General features: G+C 35.3%; 1 protein-coding gene across 4 annotated transcripts in view; it reads left to right on the top strand.

Moving 5' to 3' along the window:
• magi3a (membrane associated guanylate kinase, WW and PDZ domain containing 3a) overlaps window positions 1-23,921 on the top strand; it is a 261,327-nt gene that overhangs the window by 169,064 nt on the left and 68,342 nt on the right. For all 4 annotated transcript variants that reach the window (NM_001365194.2, NM_001365193.2, XM_087305883.1 and 1 more), the window contains 1 exon segment: window positions 12,048-12,254. In NM_001365194.2, coding sequence (NP_001352123.2) covers window positions 12,048-12,254 — 207 coding nt within the window.

The following is a 23,921-nucleotide window of genomic DNA, read 5'->3' as shown; positions in this document are numbered from 1 at the left end:
AGTGGGAAAAAAATTAAGTTCCAAATACTGAAAAATGGATTAAAATAGGGCTAGCTTTTTTTGAACTGTCAGCCACAGAGGCTTTTTTTCAGCTTGACTAAAAGAAACTTAAGTGAATGCACCTATTATGAACATGTGACCACTAAACAGCACTGTGAGATCCAGGTGAGAAGTGCGCAAATTCGCCAGAGTTCTCTAGTACTCATCATAAAAGTCAATGTAATTTAGAAAGAGAGTTTCAAATGAAATATTTCAGAACTGTCATTCTCAACAAGCAGCAGTGATCTACTTAAAGAGTGTTTGAGTGTACAAACCAACAACATGCAGCTCTGATTTATTGTAGTATCACTAACAGTAATGGTTTTGTAGAGGAAATAGGGTATTTTTTTTCTAGTCAAGTTTATTTGGTAGCACTTTACAGTAAGATTCCATTAGTTAATGCATTTACTAAGATGAACAAATATTGAATAAATAATTGAATACAGTATTTGTTCATCAAAATAGTCATTTATTGTTATTCAGAGTGCATTGTTATTCATAGTGTTATTCATAATGCAAGGTATTAAACATAACTTTTAATTTGATAATTCATTCATTCATTTTCTTTTCGGCTCAGTCCCTTTATTAATCTGGGGTTGCCACAGCAGAATGAACCGCCAACTTATCCAGCATATGTTTTACGCAGCAGATGGCCCTTCGGCTGCAACCCATCACTGGGAAACACCCATATACTCGCATACACTACGGACAATTTAGCCTACCCAATTCACCTATACCACATGGGGCAAAACCGGAGCACCCAGGGGAAACCCATGCGAACACGGGGAGAACATGCAAACTAACCCAGCTGAGGCTCGAACCAGCAACCCTCTTGCTGTGGGACGATCGTGCTAACAACTGTGTCACTGTGATGCCTGTAATTTGATAATGTAGTTGTAAATGTGTAAATTGCCATAACTACAATTCTCAAATGCTGTTCAAGCATCGTTCATTCTTTTTTCATGCTAATAAATACATTAACTAATGGAACCCTATTGTAAAGTGTGACCACTTTATTATATTATTAAACAATTGATGGTGTATATAGTAATCCTTTTATTTTGAAGTCATGGATTTTGTTCATTTTTTTTCATAGAGTGAAAGATTGAGCTTATCAAGGTCTTTGAATGTATAAAAGATGGGGCTGGTGAAATTCTGACAGATGGAACTGTTTTGTTAATGAAAGTAAATTCATATCTGGAGCTCCTGCAACTTAATCTCCCGCTCAGTCATTACATTTAATTCAAACTACTGTCCGACAGATGCATTTCTAACAGCCTAAACTTGCAACATTATTCATATTGTATGTCCAGTGTTACCAGATCAAGTATCATTGAACTAGATGGCACTTGTGACACTTCCATCAAATGAATCTGTGTGAACTTGAATTTAAATGGCACATTTCTGTAAATTAAGTCTATGTATTACCAAAGCATTTGTCAATAGTGCAGCTAAAATATCAAAATACAGATTGTTATTTTATTTATTTATTGGTCAATTTAAAGTTTGGCCCTGAAGTGGTTTTATTTAGATTTGCTTAAAAGCATCAGTTCATATCTTATTTATTCATAAATCCAACTTCACTGGTTGTTCAGTGTGTTTTTAGGCTCTTTATTACACATCTCTTTGAAATACTCGATTCTCATTGGTCAGTCATAATATTCGATAACAAGATAATATTCTCAGATAACTAGACAGGTTCATCTGGGTACTTTTAATGATCTTGACCCTTCGTGTGTTTATTTATAGATACACAAGTACTTGCTTTCATTTGTTCATTTATTGAATTTGCACTATTTTATTTGACAAAGAATTGAGTCAAAACATTCATTTGTTTGTAAATCAGACAAAAGTACATTGTTATTTAAGTACTTATAATTACCACATACATCCTGCGCATTCCACTTAATGCAGCTTTTGTGTCGGACTGTTGTCACACTATATTTATAAATAAAATAACTTAAACCAATCAAAATGTGTGTCATATTAGTGTAAATATATGCAAATTATTCATAAAAAAGACAATTGTACTAGATATGATCTAGATAGCTAGACATATTTATCAAGATTTGATATAGCCACATCTGTTTCTGTAATAGTTCAATCACAGTAAGTTCATGCATCTAGCTTATTAGTTTATAGCTATGTTCTACTGCAACATGCTATGTCAGTTAGCATCGGATTATAAATCGACTTTATTTTTATGAAAATGATGGCTGAAAGAACACATATAGATCATTTATTGTCTCAGTCGTGTAAATGGTCAGTTAAAGCTTTTTTATTTTTACTCAGATTTTATTTTCATTCATTCATCCACAGCAGGGGTCACCAATCTCGTTCCTGGAGGTCTGGTGCCCTTCAAGGTTTAGCTCTAACTTCCCTTAACACACCTGCCTGGGTGTTTCAAGTATACCTAGTAAGACCTTGATTAGTTTGTTCAGGTATGTTTGATTAGAGTTGGAGCTAAAATCTGTAGACCACCGGACAAGTTTGGTAATCCCTGATCTACAGCAATAGCTGGATGCCTTCGTCCATGCTAGGGATTTCCTGAGATGTTCTACTACTTCTGTGAGGCATAAATGGAATTTCTGCTCAAGAGCAGCCAGTATAAATGAAACAAGCATTACATGCATTTAAAGTGCCACAATATCCACATAACATTATTTTGAGAGAAAACAAAACTAAAAAAAATCTCCCTCTACAGAAATTTGAAGTAAACATGTTTCTAGCATATAGATCTTTATTTTACATTTATTTATTTACTATTTTTGTTACAATTTTTATTATATCAAAATAAGCAGCCTATTGAATATCAATATTTTGCAAGGTGTTTTCGGGGCTAAGCCCCTTTCTTTTTTTTTTTTTGCCCCAGAAGAATCGTTTGTTCATGATTTAGTCTACACCGATTTGATTCACTCTTATGAAGTGGCTCAAAAGTCATTTTTCAATGAAATTATACACTGAGTGTTCTAAAGAAGCAAGTTATACTAAAGATTGAGACTGCCATTCATATGCATTTGACTGTGGGAGAGAGGTAACAAGCTTTTTGGATTTTTAATGTCAAGTTAGGAGTATATTTCCATGCAAAATTATATCTCATTGGAATTTAAGTTGCAATGCGGTTAATGTGGTGTTGCTGTAAAATAGTCAATTACAAATTTTACATTGCGCTTTGTTTTACATGTAGAACTATGTATGTCTTGAGAAAATTCACCTCAAGTGTAATGTGTTATTTCAACCACAGGTGGAGTCTGCACCCACAGGGCCGAGTGTGTAACTTGACACTCAACCCATGGCCTGCTGGGATATCACTGTTGGATAATGGGGCCTGTTATTTCTACGCAAAACAGCATAGCTGTGATCTTTAAAGCCCTTATTTTGAACTTTGCCGCTTTATATACTTGTTTTTCCAGTCACATAGCTTGTGAAATCAGGAGAGGACACTCAGCAGAATTGTTTTGAGTAAGCAGGTTTCTTTTATGCATGGCCTAGTGCCTGTTGATAGAGATGATAACGGCTGTTGACAGTGCACACTTCTGTTAAGGTACTGTCCATCTGTGAAGTCCACAGCAAGTCAACCACAGCACAGATTGGACCATGATTATTATGGAGCAGCAATAACGTTTTTTTTTTTGTTTTTTTTCATTAGAAACCACGAGGTCCAAAAATATATTGAACAACTGTCATTCGGAATTTAATTTTAACCTGAAATATGCAAGAATTTAGATACAATTGCATGTTAAATATCAATGAAAAAATCGTACATACATTTAAACACATTTTACCAGTTTATTTGATCAGAAAATTCAGCCTTATCTAACAAGAAAACGGAATTATTTTGTAAGATTGTAAGATTATTGTAAGAAGTTAGATTGTGTTAGAAACAGTGATATTAAGTGTTTTTTTTATGATATGTAATTTAACCTTTTGATAAATATAAATATGTTTTTTGCCATGTGTGGAGTGATAACAGGACACATCACCTTTAATATTTTTTTCAGTTTGTTTGTTTGTTTGTTTTTGTTCATGGTTTACTTGTGGCACTATTGGTTGGAGGTTTGGGGTTTAATTGCATTTTAGGTTTTACTGCGATATACATTGCGATAGAAATACAAATTCACCAGTTGAAATAACTAGCTCTATTTGGAAAGTCATTAATTAAGATATATTGATTGGGACGATTTTGTAAGGTAGTAAAACATGAATATATCTTATGTCATTTATTTTATACATTTTACATATGATAAACAAACTGCAGTTCTAGAAAAAAATATTGCTTCATGGTGTTCTGGAGAGAGCCTGACAGCATTCATGTGCAGAAATTGAATAGTAGTTGTAAACTTTATTGTCCTTGACAGGAAATTTGTTATGGGCAACACCATATTGCTGCAGACATTCCATAAAACAAACAATAAAAACAATACAAAATATAGAAGTTACAATAATTACAATTATTGATAAACTCTTGTTAAAAAAGCCACTGAAATTGATACAAAGGATTTTTTATATTAGTTTACCCTACACTAAGGGACTCTATATGTTTACCGAAGGGAAGCAGTTCATAATGTGGGGGGGAAAAATGAGTTACATCATTCAGCATCCTTTCCACCTGATTAAGGACACAATTCTCATATAAAACTTGAGGATTAAAATATTCATCGTGTCCAACAATTTTCCATCCTGTGTTTAAGAGATGCATCAACTTAGATTTAGACTGTACAGATGTAGGCGAGTATATTTAGTGATCTGTGCTGTACAGCATGTTGCATTTAACTTGTAAAAATTTAATAAATTAAAGGGCTAAAGCCACACTGAGAGTCTTCAGCTAGAATGTGTAAAAAATAAATGGTTTCTTCAAGTAGAAACAACATAATTCTAAAAAAAACTTGCATAATACAAAACATTTTCTAAAATATATAGTAAAAATTTAGTTTAGGTCACAATTCACTGTATCAACAAACCATTTACTAACACTACTGGCTTAATAAACTAAGTAGCTGTTTATTAATAGTTAGTAAGGTAGAAGCTTGGTTTAGGTTTTGGGTTGGATTAAGGATACAGAATAAGATCATGCTTTATAACTACTAATGAACAGTTAAAATTTTAATAACAGGCAGGTAATAAGCCAGTAGATAATAACCTGAATTGTGACCTAAACTACACTGTAAAATAAAATCTGTAAAAAAAAAAAATAATAAATAAAAAAAACGGTCAAAAGACCTGTAGCAGGGCTTCCAGAGATATTCTGTTAAATTACAGAAAATAACCATTTAACAAAATGTCATGCAAAAACTGTAAACATACTTTATGGTCAAAATGAAGTAAATTAGAGTTTATTACTATTGATAATTTGCATTTAAATTGTGAAAAAATGGAAAACAGCTGTCAATTACTGCTATTTTACTAATTATTACTGCAATTAAACATAATTGCTGTCATTTTACATATTATTGCAGATTAATTAACTTAATTTTAAAGGTTATTTCTGTAAATTATACAGGTCATTAATGCACTTATACAAATCATTTTATGTAAATATAATGATTATTACTGTAGTTATGCAGGTTATTACTTTAATTATACACATTATTTAATGTGATTATACAAATTAATTAATGTAATTATCATTGAAATCTCTAAATATTCCATGAATTTGTTCACTTTTAACTTACATTTAAATCAGAAAAAAATATTTTGAAGAATGATTAAAAAAGCTTAAGTAAAAAAAAAAGAATCTAAAACAATTTGCTTGGAAAAAATACAAACTAGTTATATATCTAATTTTTTATTTATTTTTTACAAATAAGACAATTGGTCATTGTTTGCCAACAAAAACAAGGTTAGTGTTATGTGAAGATGCCTGCACAACAAAGTTGAGCATTAAATAGCAGTTTATTAAGAGAATTGTCTTGCAATTGAAGGTTGAAACAGGAACAAACAGGTGCATACAAATAATCCCAAGCATAAAGGTGGCAAACAAAATAGCAAAGTAAAGAGGTCAAATGTGGCAGGGGGAAACTCACCGTAATGCTCACTAAACAGTTTAAGACTCAGCAAAAATGTGTCTGTGTGCTGAGTTTATAGTTCTTGAAATCAGCCCATAACGATCTTCTGTGTGTGTAATCAGTTAGAATTAGAAACCAGGGTGTGCGAAGTGCATACTGGGAGTTGTAGTTCGTTAAAGTAGTGTGTGAGTAGTTTTCCAGTAATCTGCAGCCGCTAGATCACTGGTGATTGTAGTAATTAGCATAGCAGGATTTTTAGAGTAGTAAAATATTTGTAGCAAAAGATCAAAAGAAAATCGGCACACTGCCACTTTAGCTCTCATAAAGTCTTTAATATCGCAACGTTTCGACCGACATGGTCTTCATCAGGTAAAGCATCACAAATGGGAGTACTCAAGAAACAGTGAAACAGCTCTACACATCACACCTGCAGTCAATCATCACAATCAGCCAACAAGCCAGTAAACAAGAACATTTAAATACAACAATATACATATGACAATATGAGATGCATACATACCATTACAAAAAAAGATTTAAAATACAAATCCAAATTTTAACTTTTAACTTCCTCACAGACAGAGTATTCAATGTATTAAAATAGCGCATCACAACTGCAAAAAATCCCATTAATCAACCACAAGGCCAGTGAACCAAAGGGAAAACAATTGTGTACATATATTAATTTTACAACATTATAGGATACAAATACACTTACAAAAAGGATTTTAAATCTTTTTTTGTCATGGTATGTATGCATCTTATATATAACATTCGTATATTGTTGTATTTAAATGTTCTTGTTTACTGGCTTGTTGGCTGATTGTGATGATTGACTGCAGGTGTGATGTGTAGAGCTGTAAAAAATTCCCTGTTAAATAATGTTTATTTTTTTACAGTGTAAAGTGTTAGCAAACATACTTGTTGCGAACTCTGTGTGTGTGCACAAACAATACCTATCCATTTGTGTGTTTGTGTGAATGTTTGTGCAAAATGAAAGCTATTTGCACACAAAAAGGATAAAATATCTTGTTCTCTTGTCATCACTTTAAATAATGTAATTAATGAGTCCGCACAGACAAATCTGTTGCCAGCCATTCTCTCTAACCTCAACAAACACAGCTGTAAGTGAATGACAAATTAGGGCATTAAAGACCCAATTATTTCAAATGAGCATTTAGTAACGCATTACAACAAACACCATGTACTGAGCATTTTAAACCCATATTTACTTTTGTCTTGCACATCAAGTGAAGCTTAATGACTCAATACGTCCAACGAGGATATTAATGAAACTTAATGAAGTCTTTAGTAGTTTACAGTCAACCGGTGCTTTTACCAAGGCCATCGTTTTATCATTCCAATGGGAAAAAGCGCCTGTCATGCTCCTCGTTTGCCATTTTTTCCAAGCAGTAAAAGAATCTGTGATGTGTTTAAAGCAGTAACTCTTCTATTCAGTTTCATGTGCTAAACATCTATAATGTGACAGCACTTGTAAGATGAAGTAGATTGTGGAAGCGCACTGTTCTCCGCTATCAGAAGTGACAAAATCAATAACGTTCTTTATCGTTCTGTCCTGTTCTGTCTTCTTGTCATGTAGTCAATTTGTGAATTGTTGAGAAAGTAGGTCGCACTTTCTGAGACCGTTTCCGACTCCAGGAAGTTTATCCGGAAGACACAGGAACGGTAAAGCTTATAAGATAGACCTCCTGTCTCTGTAGGAAGTGGAAGAAGCTACACAGCTAGTCTTAATCTGTTGTGGAGAAACGTTGGCAAAAGATAAGAGTAAAGAGTGCTGCGTCGTGGTCCAGAGGAGCTGCTGGAGTGTTGACTAACAGCAAACAAGACATATAGCTTTAAGAGTGACCAGCAGCATATTGCAGGTTTCATGTTGTTGCAGTTGAAATATGAAAGAAGTTTGGAAAAATAAAACGGTATTAGTTTCTAAGTACCAATCACTGTGGCTCTTCTCAAGCAGGGATAGCCTGAGACTACTATGTAGTTTTAACTTTCCATTGTTATTTATTGTTTTAATTATTTTTTAATCTTCTTCAAATATTTAATAAGTGATTTTTAACAGAGCAATGATATTTTTACAGTATATTCTATATTTTTCTTTGGGTAAAGTCTTATTTCTGTTAGTATGGCTTGAAAAAAAGCAGTTTTGGAATTTTTTCAAATAAATTTTAAGGTCAATATTATTTCTCCCCATTTGAGAAGTTACAGAACAAACCACTGTTGTCCAATGACTAGCCTAAGTAACTTAACTTGCTTTTTTAGCCTAATTAAACTTTATAAGGCTCGAAATTGCACTTTAAAACGAATACTTCCATCTTGCAAATGTTATGTACCTCCATCATGGCAAATACAAGAAGAAAAATCAGTCATTAAAGGTATTGTTTTAAAATGTGTTGCAGAACCTTCACCAGAGGGCAAATCAATTTGCCTTCAACTGTATAAATATATAAAGATAAAATATATCAAAATATAATTTTAGCATCAATAAAACTGATTAAAGGGCTTGGAAATACCAAAGTATAGTTTATCAAATTTTTAAAACTCTAGCAATGAAAAACTATATTTTGTGAAATCAATATTATTTGGTGCAAAAAAAACCTGAATGAATAATGAGATTTGTTATTCGGATCCATTATTCAGCGAATAAATAATAACAGCCATATAGCACTGCTATGGTTGTGATATTGCGTTTATACAACAGTTCGACGGCATAATTGTGTAAATAAAAAAAAAAATCACAAAGAGTCTAAAAAACATTTTGTTTGAGGAACTACTTTCTTCCGCCATTCATTCACATCTGCAACTGATGTCAGAACAGCAAAAATTGTTGCTAATTCACCAACGTCGCTTTAGAGCTAGCTAGTATTTGGATGATTCACTAGTGCCATGTCTCTAAAGTGATGACAAAATAAGTGATTTTTACTGACATTTTAAGATTATAAGTCTAAACTGAAAATGAAATGCCATCAGTCTAGAGAGATTTCCAAGTATTTCTCTGTTGCAATCAGGAGTTCACTATAATTAACTCTGAAAAAGCCAAAGCAATGCAATCTCTAATTTACCAGATTACTGTTGTGTTTGTGATGAGGAAAAACGCTAAACACATGCAGGCATTTCTACTTTCTTTCTGTTTACTGAACTAGTCTGCAGTAACAAAAACAAGAGACTCATTAGAAAGAAACAGACGGTCAACCAAAAAGTAACTCAGGGTTATACAAAGAGTGGGTAACACAAAATACATACATACCATCTCACACTCAATACACTACAATTACTATGATATAAATACAGCACTACAACACAAAAGAGAGAGACAGACTTAAAATGTCACTCACCAATTTTATGGTGTTTTGATCAGCTGTAGTTTAAAAATACACTGACCTTTTCTCCTCTAAGGGTTTATTTGATTATGATATAATTATGCTCTCTTTGTCGCCATCTTGTGGATAGACATTGTCAACTGTCTTTGTGTTGCTCAATGACAGGCTGATGGATGCCAATGCACTGTCTCTCAGAAATAAATATAAATAAATATTTAAAATAGGCACTGTCCTTATAAATAAACTGTATAGTTGCATTCTAAACAACCACATTCTTGCCTAAAAAGCCTCAAAAGTACATTAAGTTGTCTAACTTCAGCAATATTTGTCAAATTGTAGTGAGTATAATCATCTGCCGTTAATCATCTGCCGTCACTACTAGCCGCGTTTCCACTATCGCGCCTAAAGCGAGCGAGCCAGGGCGAGCCAAGGCCAGTGGCGTTTCCACTATCATTTACGGGGCCTAATCGGGCCAAAGCGGGGCTTTCTTGGGGCCAGCGGCCGGCCTTTTTCGGCCCGCCGAATACCTTGGGCCAAAGAGGGCCAGCCGGGGCTTCGGGGCGGAGTGAAAGAAGAGGCGGGCACAGTTTTTCCGATCGCACACGAGTACATGCGCCAAACACATAAACAAATAAATAAATAAGGGAAAGAAAACATCTGGAACAAATTATAGGCTGGGGTCTTTTTTGCATATGATCGCCCTTATGTTTCTCTTTTAAATGTAAGGCTGTTGCATAAAATGATCTTTATTTGCTGCATCTTTGATGTTTCAATAACGCATAATAATCTTTACACCATATTAAAGACACAGCAGACAGTAAAGGTTTTCAAGAGGTTTTGCCAAGTTTAATAAGTGTGTTTTTGCGCGTTTAGATGCCTGTGTATGTGTGTGAGACCGAGGAAAAGAGCACTCCATTCATAGCTCTGTTGATGCCGCGAGCGGCTTTTTTCTTTTATTTTTATTGTTTTAAATTATTTTGGTGATAATACACTATATGAATACAACAGTAAGACATTAAACTTTACAAATTTCATGTCCACTTTTGTAGGCTCAAAACAATAGTGTCATATCTAGATAAAATAGCCCTTTATTGAAATAATTTAAAGAATTACAAATATCAGATAGGCCTATAATAAAATCACATTAAATAAATAAACCAATATAAAACTAACAAAAGCTATAGCTATAACAATTAGCTACTATATCAAACTGTTTCAAATTTATATTTACTTTCATTTTTCAAAAGCCTCTTTGAAAAAAAGATTTTACATATTTTCTAAAATAAATAAATAAATAAACACCGGAGAATGTTTTAAATATTATTTATAAAGTATTTGGATACGATGAAATTAATCAAATCATGCAAACAGAGCATTTTCAGGGTAAGTGAAAGCAGAAATAGGCGACCTTTTTTTTCTGTCTGCAGCTGCGCAGCACTTTTTTGACGGGGAAAACTGCAAGTTCAAAATGTGTTCTGTGTCCTCAAATAAGTGTGTATGTTTTTATATAACGTGGTAAAATTAAAAAAGGAAATTTTAAATACATAAAGAGCTTTATTAGTGCATAGCTGCTGAGCGCAACGAAATATAGGCAATATTTTATTACGTGCTGCTCTTATGTGCTGAAACACTGAACACTTTCCTTTACTTAAGATATAAAAAGCAACATCTTTAAATAAAGGGAATCACCTATTAAGTGTCATAAAACCTATAGGGAAAAAAAATCATGGTTCAGTTCTCTCCGGAGCATTTGGGATGAATGTTGGACAGATTCTGTCTAGAGGATGTTATAAAATACATTTTATGTCGAGTTATTAACGGAGAATTTTATATATGTGGTGTTATATTATGGATGTGTGCGCTCCCTGCGCTGCGGGTCCCTCCGTTGGTGGCAAGACCACTGGATTTCGATGCCAATAGTCGGTCGGCGAGTAAATTAATATGATGAATGAAAACACACTGGCATGTGCGTATAGACATGCGTTGCACTGCTGTACAGTAACGTGTCATTTGTTTGTTTTGGTTGTCCTAATTTTAATAGTTTCGTGATGATGTGCTTTATTTGCATGATTCTCGCTGAAGTGGGCGGTTTGAGTGACGTTCGATTCGGGGGATGTTCTGGGGGCGGGGTTTGCGTGACGCGCTGCTAGCTACAAGCCCCACAGTGGAAACGCGACATGATTTCGGCCTCACTGCTCAACCTCCCGGGCGATTGGCCCGGCCTGGCCCGATATAAGCCCTGGCTCGCACTGGCCTGATAGTGGAAATGCGGCTAATGTGGGCGGAGTAATACAGAAGGGTGAGAAGGCTCTATAAGTCCTGATATTGCAGAATATTGCACTGCTATCAGCCATTCAGATTCGAGACCCAGACAGAACTGTTGTATGTATGTATGTGTGTAAATATACACATATATACATACATATATATATACTTATTTATATTATAACCCACATATTACTTGTTTTTATATTATATATAAATATAATTTGGAAGAAGTGGTATCTGACCTTTATAGAATAAAAGAAATACTGTATCATCATTTTAGTCAAGCCCATACCTAGTAAATCCAGAGAAATAGAATTTTGAAATGCTCAAATTTTTTCTGTACCATTTTATTTTCCATCCTCAAAATCTATCTGAATTTATCATTGCTTCCTTGCAGGTAATTATTATGGCACCCCAAAGCCTCCTGCAGAGCCCAGCCCTGTGCAGCCTGACCTGGTGGACCAGGTTCTGTTTGATGAGGAGTTTGATGCAGAGGTTCAGCGCAAACGCACCACGTCTGTCAGCAAAATGGACAGAAAGGACAGCGCAGCTCCTGAAGAAGAGGAGGAGGATGAGAGACCACCCATGGTCAACGGACTCACAGGTAAGACTGCAAATCTCTGCATTCAGGCATTCAGCAACAATTGATACTGTAATACTATAGGTGTGTTGATCTATTGTGATGTTTGCTTATTTAGTCAAGTAACTTTTATTTCTAAAGCACTTTATTTAATATAGATTGTTTCAAAGCTGTTTTACATGGCTAGAAAAGGAAAGGACAAAAAGCAATAACAATATTTCGGATTGGGGGATGTATTCATTATAGAGTAGTTGTAGAAAGCTGGTGTAGATCTAGTTAGATTAAAACTGATTCATTTCAGTTCAATGCCAATGTCACTGTTAAAGGGCGATCCACATAGCCATACATAATATACGAGAGTTTAAAATCAATAATGCACAAATGGGTTCAAATGCAACTCAGCAGAGTTAAAAGATTGAATATAAATTTTCAAAGACACTGTCAGTAAGTGATTTGATCATACCGGTCAGTGTTGGGAAGTAGCTTAATAAAATTAGACACACTGCTAGTATCCTACATCAACTGTGCTTCATTTAAAATTCGCAAATGGAAATTATATTTACAGATTAACTGCAAAATCCTGCACCGTATTTTATTCCTCGTTTTTTGTAGCATAATATTAAGCTTCATCTATAGTTAAGTTACTTGCTTACAGTTGGTTCTGAGATAGGTTTGGCAACGCTGTGCATGTAATATTTAATCATTAAGGTATGGTTTCGATTTTCGTAGCTGCGTGATTCACGGTGCTGGCAGATTGCCTGCGAGGCTTTCATTGTAAGTGTATTACTGTAAATGTGTTTTTACTTCATTTTTGCAAGCTGAGTGACTTTGCTTTGCTGTGGTAATCGACAGGAGAACACAGATGCTGTCAATAGAGCTTAAGTTGTTCTGGGCTGATTTGATTGTGTTCCCCTGTGAAGAGCTTTACTGAGGGGTCTTTGGATGCGCACTCAGTTGTAAAATAGAGGGGTTTAGTGCTGTAGAGTTCTGTGCCACGACTGCTGTACATCTCTCAACACAAATGCCTGCTTCCAGTCATTCAGAAAGTCAGTTATCCTCCATTGATCACACCTTTAAGAAGCTGTAATGTAGTGGTACTAAGTACACAAAGCTAAAGTGCACACAATGAATTTATTTCTATAGATTCATGCACGATTTAATTTGTTGAAATCTTATTTTAATGAATCAGTTAAGAAAAATTTCTAAAACTAACATTTTAAAAAAGCAATTAAAGGGATTCATTCAGGGTGCCATTGAGTTTACAAATTATCCCCTCACTTAATCATTCAACATAAATCCTCTTTTATTCATGTTAATTAATAACTATGAATTAACTTACATAACCTTGACTGTTACTGAAGATTTAATGCAGTATATTCAATGCTTAAGCCAAATATATTTTATTCTTCATTCAAACATCTGATGTCCAAAAATTTGGCTCTTATGAACCCAATCTTTCTGTCTGAATCAATTAAAAACTGTCATTCCTCATTCACACAGGGCGTCAGCTTCAACGCTTCTCATTCACTTTGCATGGGTGATGTCAGGCGTTGCAGAACTGCATTGTGGATGCGTCTGCGCCGCTATAGAGGCCTTGCTCACTGCAAAAGTTGGGACTTGCTCAACTTTTCAAGCGCCGCCGGAAGCGTCAGCCAATCAGATCGTTATATGCAAATACACCAGCTCAGACAGTGGCCTATTGCTGATGAATTTCATTGGCTGACCCTGCTATGACGATCGCGTCAGCCCCAACTCCATACACGCCCTCTGTCAAGCTGACGCTGAAGCCCTGTGTGAATGGGGTGTAATGCTGCTCAAGAACTTTGCCTGTTTGAATCAGATTTTTAGTAAAACATTCAGGAGGGAAGTTAAGTTATCAGCTGATTCACTCTGGGAATCAAAGTGAATCATTCTGGGAAGATTGAGCTGACTGTCTCTTAAACTGTGAATTTTACTTTATGCTCACTACAAGGCTTAAGGCTGGTTGATACTTCTACATCGAGTCTTCGGCGTGACCCATGGCGCATGTCTTGCGCATAGCTGTGCATTTATACTTCTGCATGCTGTTTGTGTTGTTTTGCAATAACACTTCCGAAATGCTTGCTGGCTGGCAGTAGGTTATGTTATGCTCCTCTGTATTGAGTTTCTTTGTTGATGTTTTGTTTTAGCTAAAGTAGCTAAAACTCGCTCATTCAGAGGCGGGAAACAGCAGATTTGAAACAGCTTTATTCATAAGGTAAACACAAAACATCTGGGGCCTCATGTACAGAGGCGTTGAATTCATACTAAAGCATTGCGTATGGACTGTGCGTACGCAGTAAAAAATTCTGATGTATGAAACATTGCGTACACGGAATCCCACGCATATTCTCTTTGTACATCCGAATTAATGTGAAACTGAGCGCACGTGCAGTGCACAAGCGCAAAACTCCTCCCTGGTAATGACTCCACTTTGGCAAAACCAAACGAAAAAGCAAGAGAAACTTCACAGAATGTGAATTTGAGGTGCTCCTATCGGTGGTAGACTGGAGAAAAACAGTGTTATTTGCAAGTTTGTCCTCCGGAATTAATAACAAAAGAAAAAAAGTAGAGTGGGAGATTTTAGCTGACTCGGTTAACGCAGTGGGGTCTGAACATCGCACTGTTAGTAAATAAAAAAAAAGAAATGGTCCGATGTAAAGGTGCAGGTTAAGAGGATAACAGGCGGGGGAACGGGATGCTGAACACCATTTAAGGAGAGAGTTGCCTTAATTGTGGACTTTACTGTCTGGAGTAGTATTTGTGTTTGTGGGAGACACGGATGTAGTAGAGGTATTTGTGTTCAGATGGCACCTTTATAGCAATGTGCGTGCAGTCGATCGCTCGATTACATTGGGAAAACGGCGATCGCTGCAAATTACGCTTTAATGTTTGGCTGGTCAACTTCATGGTATGGAAACCTTATATACCTGCTAGACATGCGATAATCCCGTCCCATTCAGCTGTAATTGCAGGAGTCGCCAATGGAAACAAAACAAACACACACAAGAAATGCACATACGCCAGACATGAAGTTGGCGTGGACCAACTCACATTCTGACATTAATTTTATCGTTAATCAATCTAAACGTGAGCATGAAATTTGCCATACGCAAAGTATTTGTGCAGATACAGCGTTGATACATGAGGCCCCAGAACCTTCTTCATGGGACTTGACATGTGTGAACAATCGGTCCAGCGGGCTTGTGGCTCTCAGCACCACCCACACTCAGCACGGCTACCAAGCCGACCAATCATAGAGCTTGCTCTACCTGTCATTAGCTACATTTCCATCCACCTATTTTTATGCACATTTTTGAAATGCCCATAAAAAAAAAAACGGTTGATGGAAATGCCAAAATGTGCAAACATTTCAAAACTATGTGCATAATTGAGTAGGAAAAGTGTTTTATTCGATAAGAAAACACGCACATTAACTACAAAGGAAACATTTTACCAAACAAATTCTAGTATGCGCATTAAAGTCATGTGATTTTGTTAATATAGAGATCATCTGATGGTAAAATGTGTTTGAATGGAGAAATCAGCAGGTTGAGCACACTGTAACACATCTGAAATGTTGTTTTGGTCATTCTAATACACTTTAACCATTTCAGTATTAGTGTTATTATATTATTAATTACCTCCAGATTTGTCAAGAGCATCTGCGCTTCTCGTCTCGCGCCTTCAAAGCTACCTTGTGTTCATTGCGTGTCAGCATCGTCTTCTGAGGTGCAAGTAATTTATTAAATAAGGAAAAGATTGGCGCAGCTTCTCCTACCGCAGAAAATTCCGTTTTTACTCTTTATATTTGGCGCCGGGAAGCGACAGAAGTGATGATTTTGTTCTCTTTTATCTCGTTGGATGGAAATGCTGCTTTATTTGCAGGTCTTATTTGCGATATTTCTGTTATACACATAAATTTGCTTTAACATTGGTAGTATGACGTGAAGTTACATTTTTTGAGAGGTGTGCATCAGAGTTGGCGTCAGTCACGGCGAGGTCTATGTGAACATATGAAGGTTGTTCTGGATCATACGCGTGCGCTTAACGCAGAAGTATAAATGAGCCTTTAGACCCAGTGTGATTATCTATTCTTTTTATTTATTATTTATTCTTTTTATTATTTTAGCAAAGCTATTGTGAATTGATTGCTTTTAATCAATCAATAAAAAAAACTGTTATTTTCACAATCAGACTAAAAGAGAACCAGACTCTCAACTAGGAAGGAATCACTCGTCAGGGGTTAATGACTTCACAGAGATTACTATGATTCTTTCACTTAACTGAATCAAAGATAATAGCAATAGAATGACACACGCAGGCTTGAGAAGAGAGAGCCAGTTCGGTTTAGTAAAGCGTATTTAGTGTATGGTTGAATGTATTTCATTCTTTTTCAGTTTATGCCTTAAGGTGGGTCAGTTTCTCAACTGCCTCCATAACCCCTGCAGACTATCAAAGCTGTTTCAAAGACATGAAAAGTAGTTGAGCTTTTAAAGTAGGCCAAATGCACAGTCAGTCTTGGGGTTTTTTCAGCGATTATATCCAGTGGCATAAATAGACCACGTTGAGCTGAGAATGAATGAGCTTATGGCTGCTATGACTTCAAGTAATGAGCATGTTAAAGAGGCTGCTGTTTGCTGTGAGAAATAAAAGTGTCTTTGCACCCTTTGCACACAGAGTAACTGCTGAGCCGCTGCCTGTAACAGACTGTTGTGTACCAGCCTCTGCACTCAGTCTTCTACCTTCTCATTAAAAATATACTCAAGGCTGCTTATTAGTCTTTTACGGCCATTTTGGTTCTACATTAATGACTATGTTTAAACAACATGCTGCCACCCTAATGTGCTCTCCTGCTGCCAGACTTTTAGGTCTGAATAATGTCACTCTAGCTGTATAAATTCATGTTTTTTTTTTTAATTGTGACTCAAGTAGTAGAGCATTGGGTAAAGCCAGGTAAAGCACTGGTGACATACAGATAAATAAGACCACTCTTGAAACTATTAGTTAATAAAAATTATGAAATATTGTTGTACTTTATTTATAGTGCACAAATGTGACTATGAAGCTATTTTTATATATATTGAAAAGTGATTTCACTGGAATGGATCCCGTGCATAACCCAGTCCTCACATCGCTCCAGAAATCTGCAATTTTGCCTGGTAAATAGCTACAATAAATAAGAGCAGCATTAAAAATACATGGCCTTTTTTTTAGAGATCTCTAACTGTGGATTTAAAAGCATAACCCACTTCACAGAATCCGGTTTCTTCTGCCAGGTTTGGGTTTGTAGAAAGACTTCTGTGGTGCTCGGTTGGGTTTCTACAGCATTGTGCTGAAAGTAGGTAGGATTTACTGATGCTTCCTCCACAGCAAGTTTTCTTTCCCATAAATCAACGGGATACGGAACAGTGAACACCTTCAGATTATTCACACGCAGCGATAGTGAGCATAGGGTAGGAATTGGCAAAAACATATTATATTCACAGCACATTAACCCACTGCAGTTACACCACCACTGTTCTGTTTGTGTTAGTATGATTGATCGCCATAGGAACTGATACTCTATCCCTTAATATCTGGCTTCCTTTTGCTTCCTTCAAAAATGGAAAGATTTTAAAAAGTTTTCTCCAGACTGACTGAAAAGTTTATTTGCATAGGCTTTACAGGGTTAGTTCACCCCTATAGTGAAAATTCTGTCATCATTTATTCACTCTTATGTCTTTCCGAATGCATAAAGACTTTCATTTGTCTTCGGATGCACAAATAAGGATATTTTTCATCAAATCTTGAAGATTTCTCTCCCTTCTGTGAAAGTCTACCAACCCAAAGCTCTGATCAATGTTAATGTATGAATAAAAACTCAAATCTGTTCATTTTATAAAGGCATTGTGTCTCGTTAGAAGATTTGGATTAAATATAGTTTATTTTTTGATCTCTTTAGCTTTTGAGTTTTCAGACTTCCGAATTCAGATTTCCAAAATTTTGGCCTGAATTAACCCATCAAGTTTAAAATGCAAGTTCGGGGAACTGAGACCGCACTAAAACCACAATAAACATGCAATACTTTTCAGAGGGTCACTATAGGAAATCCGAGTTGTTTCATCATCACTATAGGGCCAGAAGAGGTTTGTGGATGCACTGAGGGAGGATTTGTTGGCTGTGTTCGTCTCAGAGAGTCCAGCTGGACAAGATGCCTCACAGCTGTCCTTCATTACGATTGGAAACAGCTCTATAGAGCTCTGGCATCACTGTAAGGACAAGATGCAAATGGAAACTGTATCTAACTGATCCTTGCCAAGTGCAAACTGAGACAATTTTTACAGCCTAGAAGTGTGTTTGTGATTTTTTTCCAAAATAAATTTGCTTTGCTAAAATGGCTAGTCTTGTATTCGCATAAAGTCTCACTGGTTGTCATTATTTAAATGCATTCTCATGGCCATTTTTGCATTTTTGCTACTATTTTCAATGTGAACCTGCTATGGTGCTGCACAATTACAAACCATTCTTGGTACAGAATGCTAAGGATGGTTAGACAACCATGCTGAGCCATGCTAGTATAGTTTCTGTGCGTACTTAATTTCGCCCCTCTGTTACCTGGCTGTAAGTTTCTTCTAATCGAAAAAGTGCTATTTTTTTCTTTTATTTACCAAAATATATATTAGATAAAAGTAGTCTTAAACACAGAAATAATTGATTATTGTTCATATTGCTATCTTTACATTACACTTACATTACTAAGGCAATGACTGGCGCATTTGTATTGCAATTCAATGAGCTCCATTACCATGCAAAATTTGTTTTTAATGTTGTTGGTGAAGTTTCCATTATTATTATTATTATTTTTGGTAGCAATCGAAATCCATATATCTATAGATATATAGATTGATCTCTATTTTCTATAGTGACATAATACTCTCTTGATATTTTAAAAAATTTGGAATGAGATCAATTTGAGCCAATAATTTTACAATCACTGTTGTGAGCAAATGTTTTTTTTTTGTACAAGAAACATCAGGCAAATATTCAAACATATTTTCAAAAGACTTACAGTAAAGGGTCAATAAAATAAGTTTATTCACCAGATTGAGCAGTCTGGTATATTTGATAGCGTGCAGTAATTGCTGTGCAGTGAAGCCATTCAAGCCACTTTAAGTTTTGCAATGCTAAAATGTCAAAAACATTACGTCATTACTCCATATCAGACATTTCCACCTTGAAAAATATTGCCGTTATATATAGTATATAATAATTATTGCACAGGAAATTATATTTTTTTATTTAGTCACGCTATAATCTTTTTACAGATAATATTCACTCATTCATTCATTTTTTTCGGCTTAGTCCCTTTATTAATCTGGGGTCGCCTCAGTGGAATTAACCCCAATTTATATGTTTACACAGCGTATACCCTTCCAGCCGCAACCCATTACTTTGAAACACTCATACTCTCACATTCACACACATACACTATGGACAATTTAGCTTACCCAATTCACCTATACCACATGTCTTTGGACTTCTGGGGGAAACCGGAGCACTCGGAGGAAACCCACGCAAACACAGGGAGAACATGCAAACTCCACACAGAAATGCCAACTGACTCAGCCGAGGCTCAAACCAGCGACCTTCTTGCTGTGAGACGACAGCACTACCCACTGCACCACGGTGCTGCCCACAAATCATAAGAATAATAATGAAAACTGAGATTCTTTAATAATTGTATTTGGGTTTTTTTCTGTTACTATTTTTAAAAATGAATAGATAGAGGAATATTACGAAAGTTGATCAATAGAGGCCCTAAAAGCCTAACATATGCATTTAGGGTTAAATATACAACCATGATGATCCCCATTCACACAGACCCATGCAAAAAAATAAAATAAATGCCAGGCCTGAAGTTGGCGATATCACTTTGACATGCTTCACTACATCTTTATAGGCTGATGTTTTCTTTTTAAAGTACTCATGCATGACAACAGTCCAAACAAGTAACACACATACATTACACCTCCCTTTATGTAGAGATGATAAAGGTATTATCCTTAAAAAAGTTTTCAAAAGTTTTCATTTTCAATGGAAAAGTGTTTAGCTTTTAGTTGAAATCGATGTTGTGTAAAAGTACTTTTTAATGTGCAGCACATGTTTCATACTCTCTGGCTACAATAACTGAAAGATTCAGGCAATGTTTACTCCTGATTGAACCACCACCATTAGGTTTCGCTGACATCTACTTTCAACACTCAATCTGCAACACATTGTGTTCATCTGTTTCCGTTACACAGTTTTCTACCAGAAATCTTTTTAGATCCTTTTTTTTTATTTTGTAAATAATGTTCACCACACTCTTCTGTTTATCATCAAATTCAGCTTTTTTTTCTCCACTTGCACAATCAACCACGAGCATAAAGGGCTTCTTGGGATATTTGCTTTTAAATGTAAGAGCTTATGCTTCTGCCTGTGTCATAAATGGTGCCGCCATGGTTACGGCACAGCAACAACAAGTGCTGATTCATCTGCCACACATGCTGGCGTCTCAGTGCCAGGCTACAATCATTCTGAAGAACAGGCTTTAATCATGGCTATGTCAGCATAATCATATCAAGCCTTGTATGACAACGTATATTGTTTTTTCATCACCTCAACTATTCTGGATGTGTACAACCGGAATATCAACATCTGGAACAAGACACAAATACTCAAGCTGACATGTTTTCCTTTATTTCATTGATTACTCACTCAGGTGCTAGAAGCCATTTTTTTTGTGTGTTTAGTAGCGGTAGTAGTTTATATACAGTATATATATATATGTGTGTGTGTGTGTGTGTGTGTGTGTGTGTGTGTGTGTGTGTGTGTGTGTGTGTGTGTGTGTGTGTGTGTGTGTGTGTGTGTGTGTGTGTGTGTGTGTGTGTGTCTGTGTCTGTGTCTGTGTCTGTGTGTGTGTGTCTGTGTGTGTGTGTGTGTGTGTGTGTGTGTGTGTGTGTGTGTGTGTGTATACACAAGGATAGGAGGTAAATATTTGATTGCACGGAGATTCAGATCTTGAACACTGTGTGTGAGTATTAGGTTTTAATCATTTATTACAAGTTAAACAAAAATCAATCCCAATTCAACTGATAATTTAATTTGATTTGATTTGATTTTTTTTTTTTTATTTAACAGGAACAATGCTCATTAATCAACTGTAAACTGTAAGAAGCCAGAGTTAGCCACAGGGGCAAATTTTCATCTGTTGCCTCCTGCCCGATTTTAAAAAGGTAACCTAAAATCAAAAAACACATTATTACACACAATATCAGTAGTTTCATACATCAAAAAAGACAAAGCATATAATAAGAATTTCATTAAAAGATAGAGAAAAGAATTACACAAGATTACAGACTTGATATGCTTTTGATTTGTATTTAAATGTTGAATAATTTGTAATACCCCTTAAATTAACAGGAACTGTATTCCAGAAATGACTGGCTCTAACTAAGAAGTAGGCATGGGACGATATTCGGTTTCAAAGTTTACCACGGTTTGGGAAAGGCAAGGTTTTAAAACATTAGTATTTTCTGTTATAACATTCCTAAGGAGTTTTTTTTATGTTTTTTATGTGGTGTAAATAAATCAGTGTTTTTGAAATCAATGAAGCAGAAGTCAATGATTTATTTTATTTAGCCTGACATGTTTACTGTTACAAAATAGTAATAAATGTTTCCTGAAATAAAATATATTCAGTTCAATGGGGGTTGTTTTTTACTCAGAAATATAAAAGAATGACATATTTTAGAGCAGTAATCACAATACAGTAATACCGTGGTATTTTTATCCAAGGTTATCATACTGTCTGAAACCTATACCGGCCCATGCCTACTGAGAAGACTGACCATGCAAAAGTTGTATGTCAAAAACTGCACAGCACAACCTCCTCTAGTAATAGATCAGGCTCCTCTGCCATTCTTCTTCTTCTGTGTCACAAACTCAACTAATGGAGATGGAGCATATCCATTTAAAATGTTTAAAATCATACAAGCATCAGCCAAATATTTCATTTTATCAAAGCTCAATAAATAATGTTTCTGTATTATATTACAATGATGATTCCCTAAGTCTTCTAATCAAATACTTTTAGTGTCTGTTTATGAAGGGATTCATCTGATTTTAAAACAGGTTTTTTTTTACTGGTGTGTGATCAGCTAGTAAGACAATATGTAATATGAGATAATATGCATAATGTGTATATACGGAGTCATGCAAAATGCATTCAGTTCTAGAGTAAAGTAACATTTTAATAGTGAAACTACTATAAATTGTCATTGAAAGTACACTGCAAAGTAAAAACATATAATATAAGCCTATATTTAAAATACAGACCTTTTCTGCCTATTAAAGTATATTAAAAAATAAAATAAAATACTGCATTCCAATGTTTGCTGGCAAATGCTAGGTTCCACACGATTCTTTATGTTATACCAATGCAAATCAATTAAGATATTTACATGTTCATTTATGTTTTTTTTACAATTTAAGTTGATTGAACAAAAACATTTAAGTCCCAAAAAACTTTTTTGTTGTTTCAACTCAACTTACTCAATAATTACCCACCCTCATGTGGATCACTATTGAATACGATCATTCCAAAGGTTTTGTAAAGCGTGTTACCTAAAGATTAGCCCTAATGTACACCCTAGACTCATGACTTCCTATGTTTGAGACAAAGCACAGGCACATCCAAGGAATACAGCACCAACACAACCAAGCAAGGCACGTATAAAGAGCACAGTGCTCTCTTGAACCTGTGCCCTATACTGACACTGAGGGAAAGAAACTGCTGAATAAAATCTTTATTATTTTTTTTATGTGCACACATAAGATTTCCTGTAGCTTGATAATATACTGACTGAAGACACTTTTTGAGGATACGTTTTGGTATCTTTCTGGATCATGGAACTGTTGCTGTCTATAGAGGATGAGGGAGCTTTCAGATTACGTATAAAATAATGTGTGTTCTGAAGATGAGCAAAGGTTTAAAGGGGTTTGGAATGACATGAAGGAGAGTGATTTAAAGGGATAGTTCATCCACTCAACATGAATTTGGAAAAAATATACCTTTATATATAACAAATTAAGTATGAATTTATGACAGTTTCTTGTTCCTTGAGAATAAGTAGCACAATTCTTCAATAAAGAGATATGTTAGGAACATATACAGATGAGGACAATACAATTGGCATTCCTGTGAAATTTTACAATCAGTCTAAAACTAATAATTTCTTAAGGGGGCTAATAATATAGAAAATATAAAAAATTATTACAGCCAAACTAAACGAAATAAGGCTTTCTCTTAAAGAAATAAAAACTGCATAGGGAATACTGCAAAAAAAAAATTTCTTGCTGGTAAAAATTACTTGCGTAATATTTAAAAATAATAATAATAATTTAAATTTTACAGGAGGGCAAACAATTTTGCCTTCAACTGTAGCTCTTTATCAGAAACATTTTCTCCCACTTACACCACCTCCACCTGTGGTCTCGTGTGCAGACAGACGGAAACAAACACAAACAGAAACTCGTTTGTAACACAGATATGAGCTTGACTGAAGCATTGGCCGTGCCTGAGAGGCGGCTCTCTAAACATCAGTCCTGCCATGCAAATCAAGCGGCTCTTGTTGTCTACTTTCACTCTCT

Source organism: Danio rerio, chromosome 23 (genome assembly GCF_052040795.2).
Source record: "Danio rerio strain M-AB ecotype USA chromosome 23, GRCz13ab, whole genome shotgun sequence".
In the NCBI taxonomy this organism is placed as follows: Eukaryota; Metazoa; Chordata; class Actinopteri; order Cypriniformes; family Danionidae; genus Danio; species Danio rerio.
The sequence above is the reverse complement of the archived record's forward strand: the minus strand, read 5'-3'. Positions and strand labels throughout refer to the sequence as shown.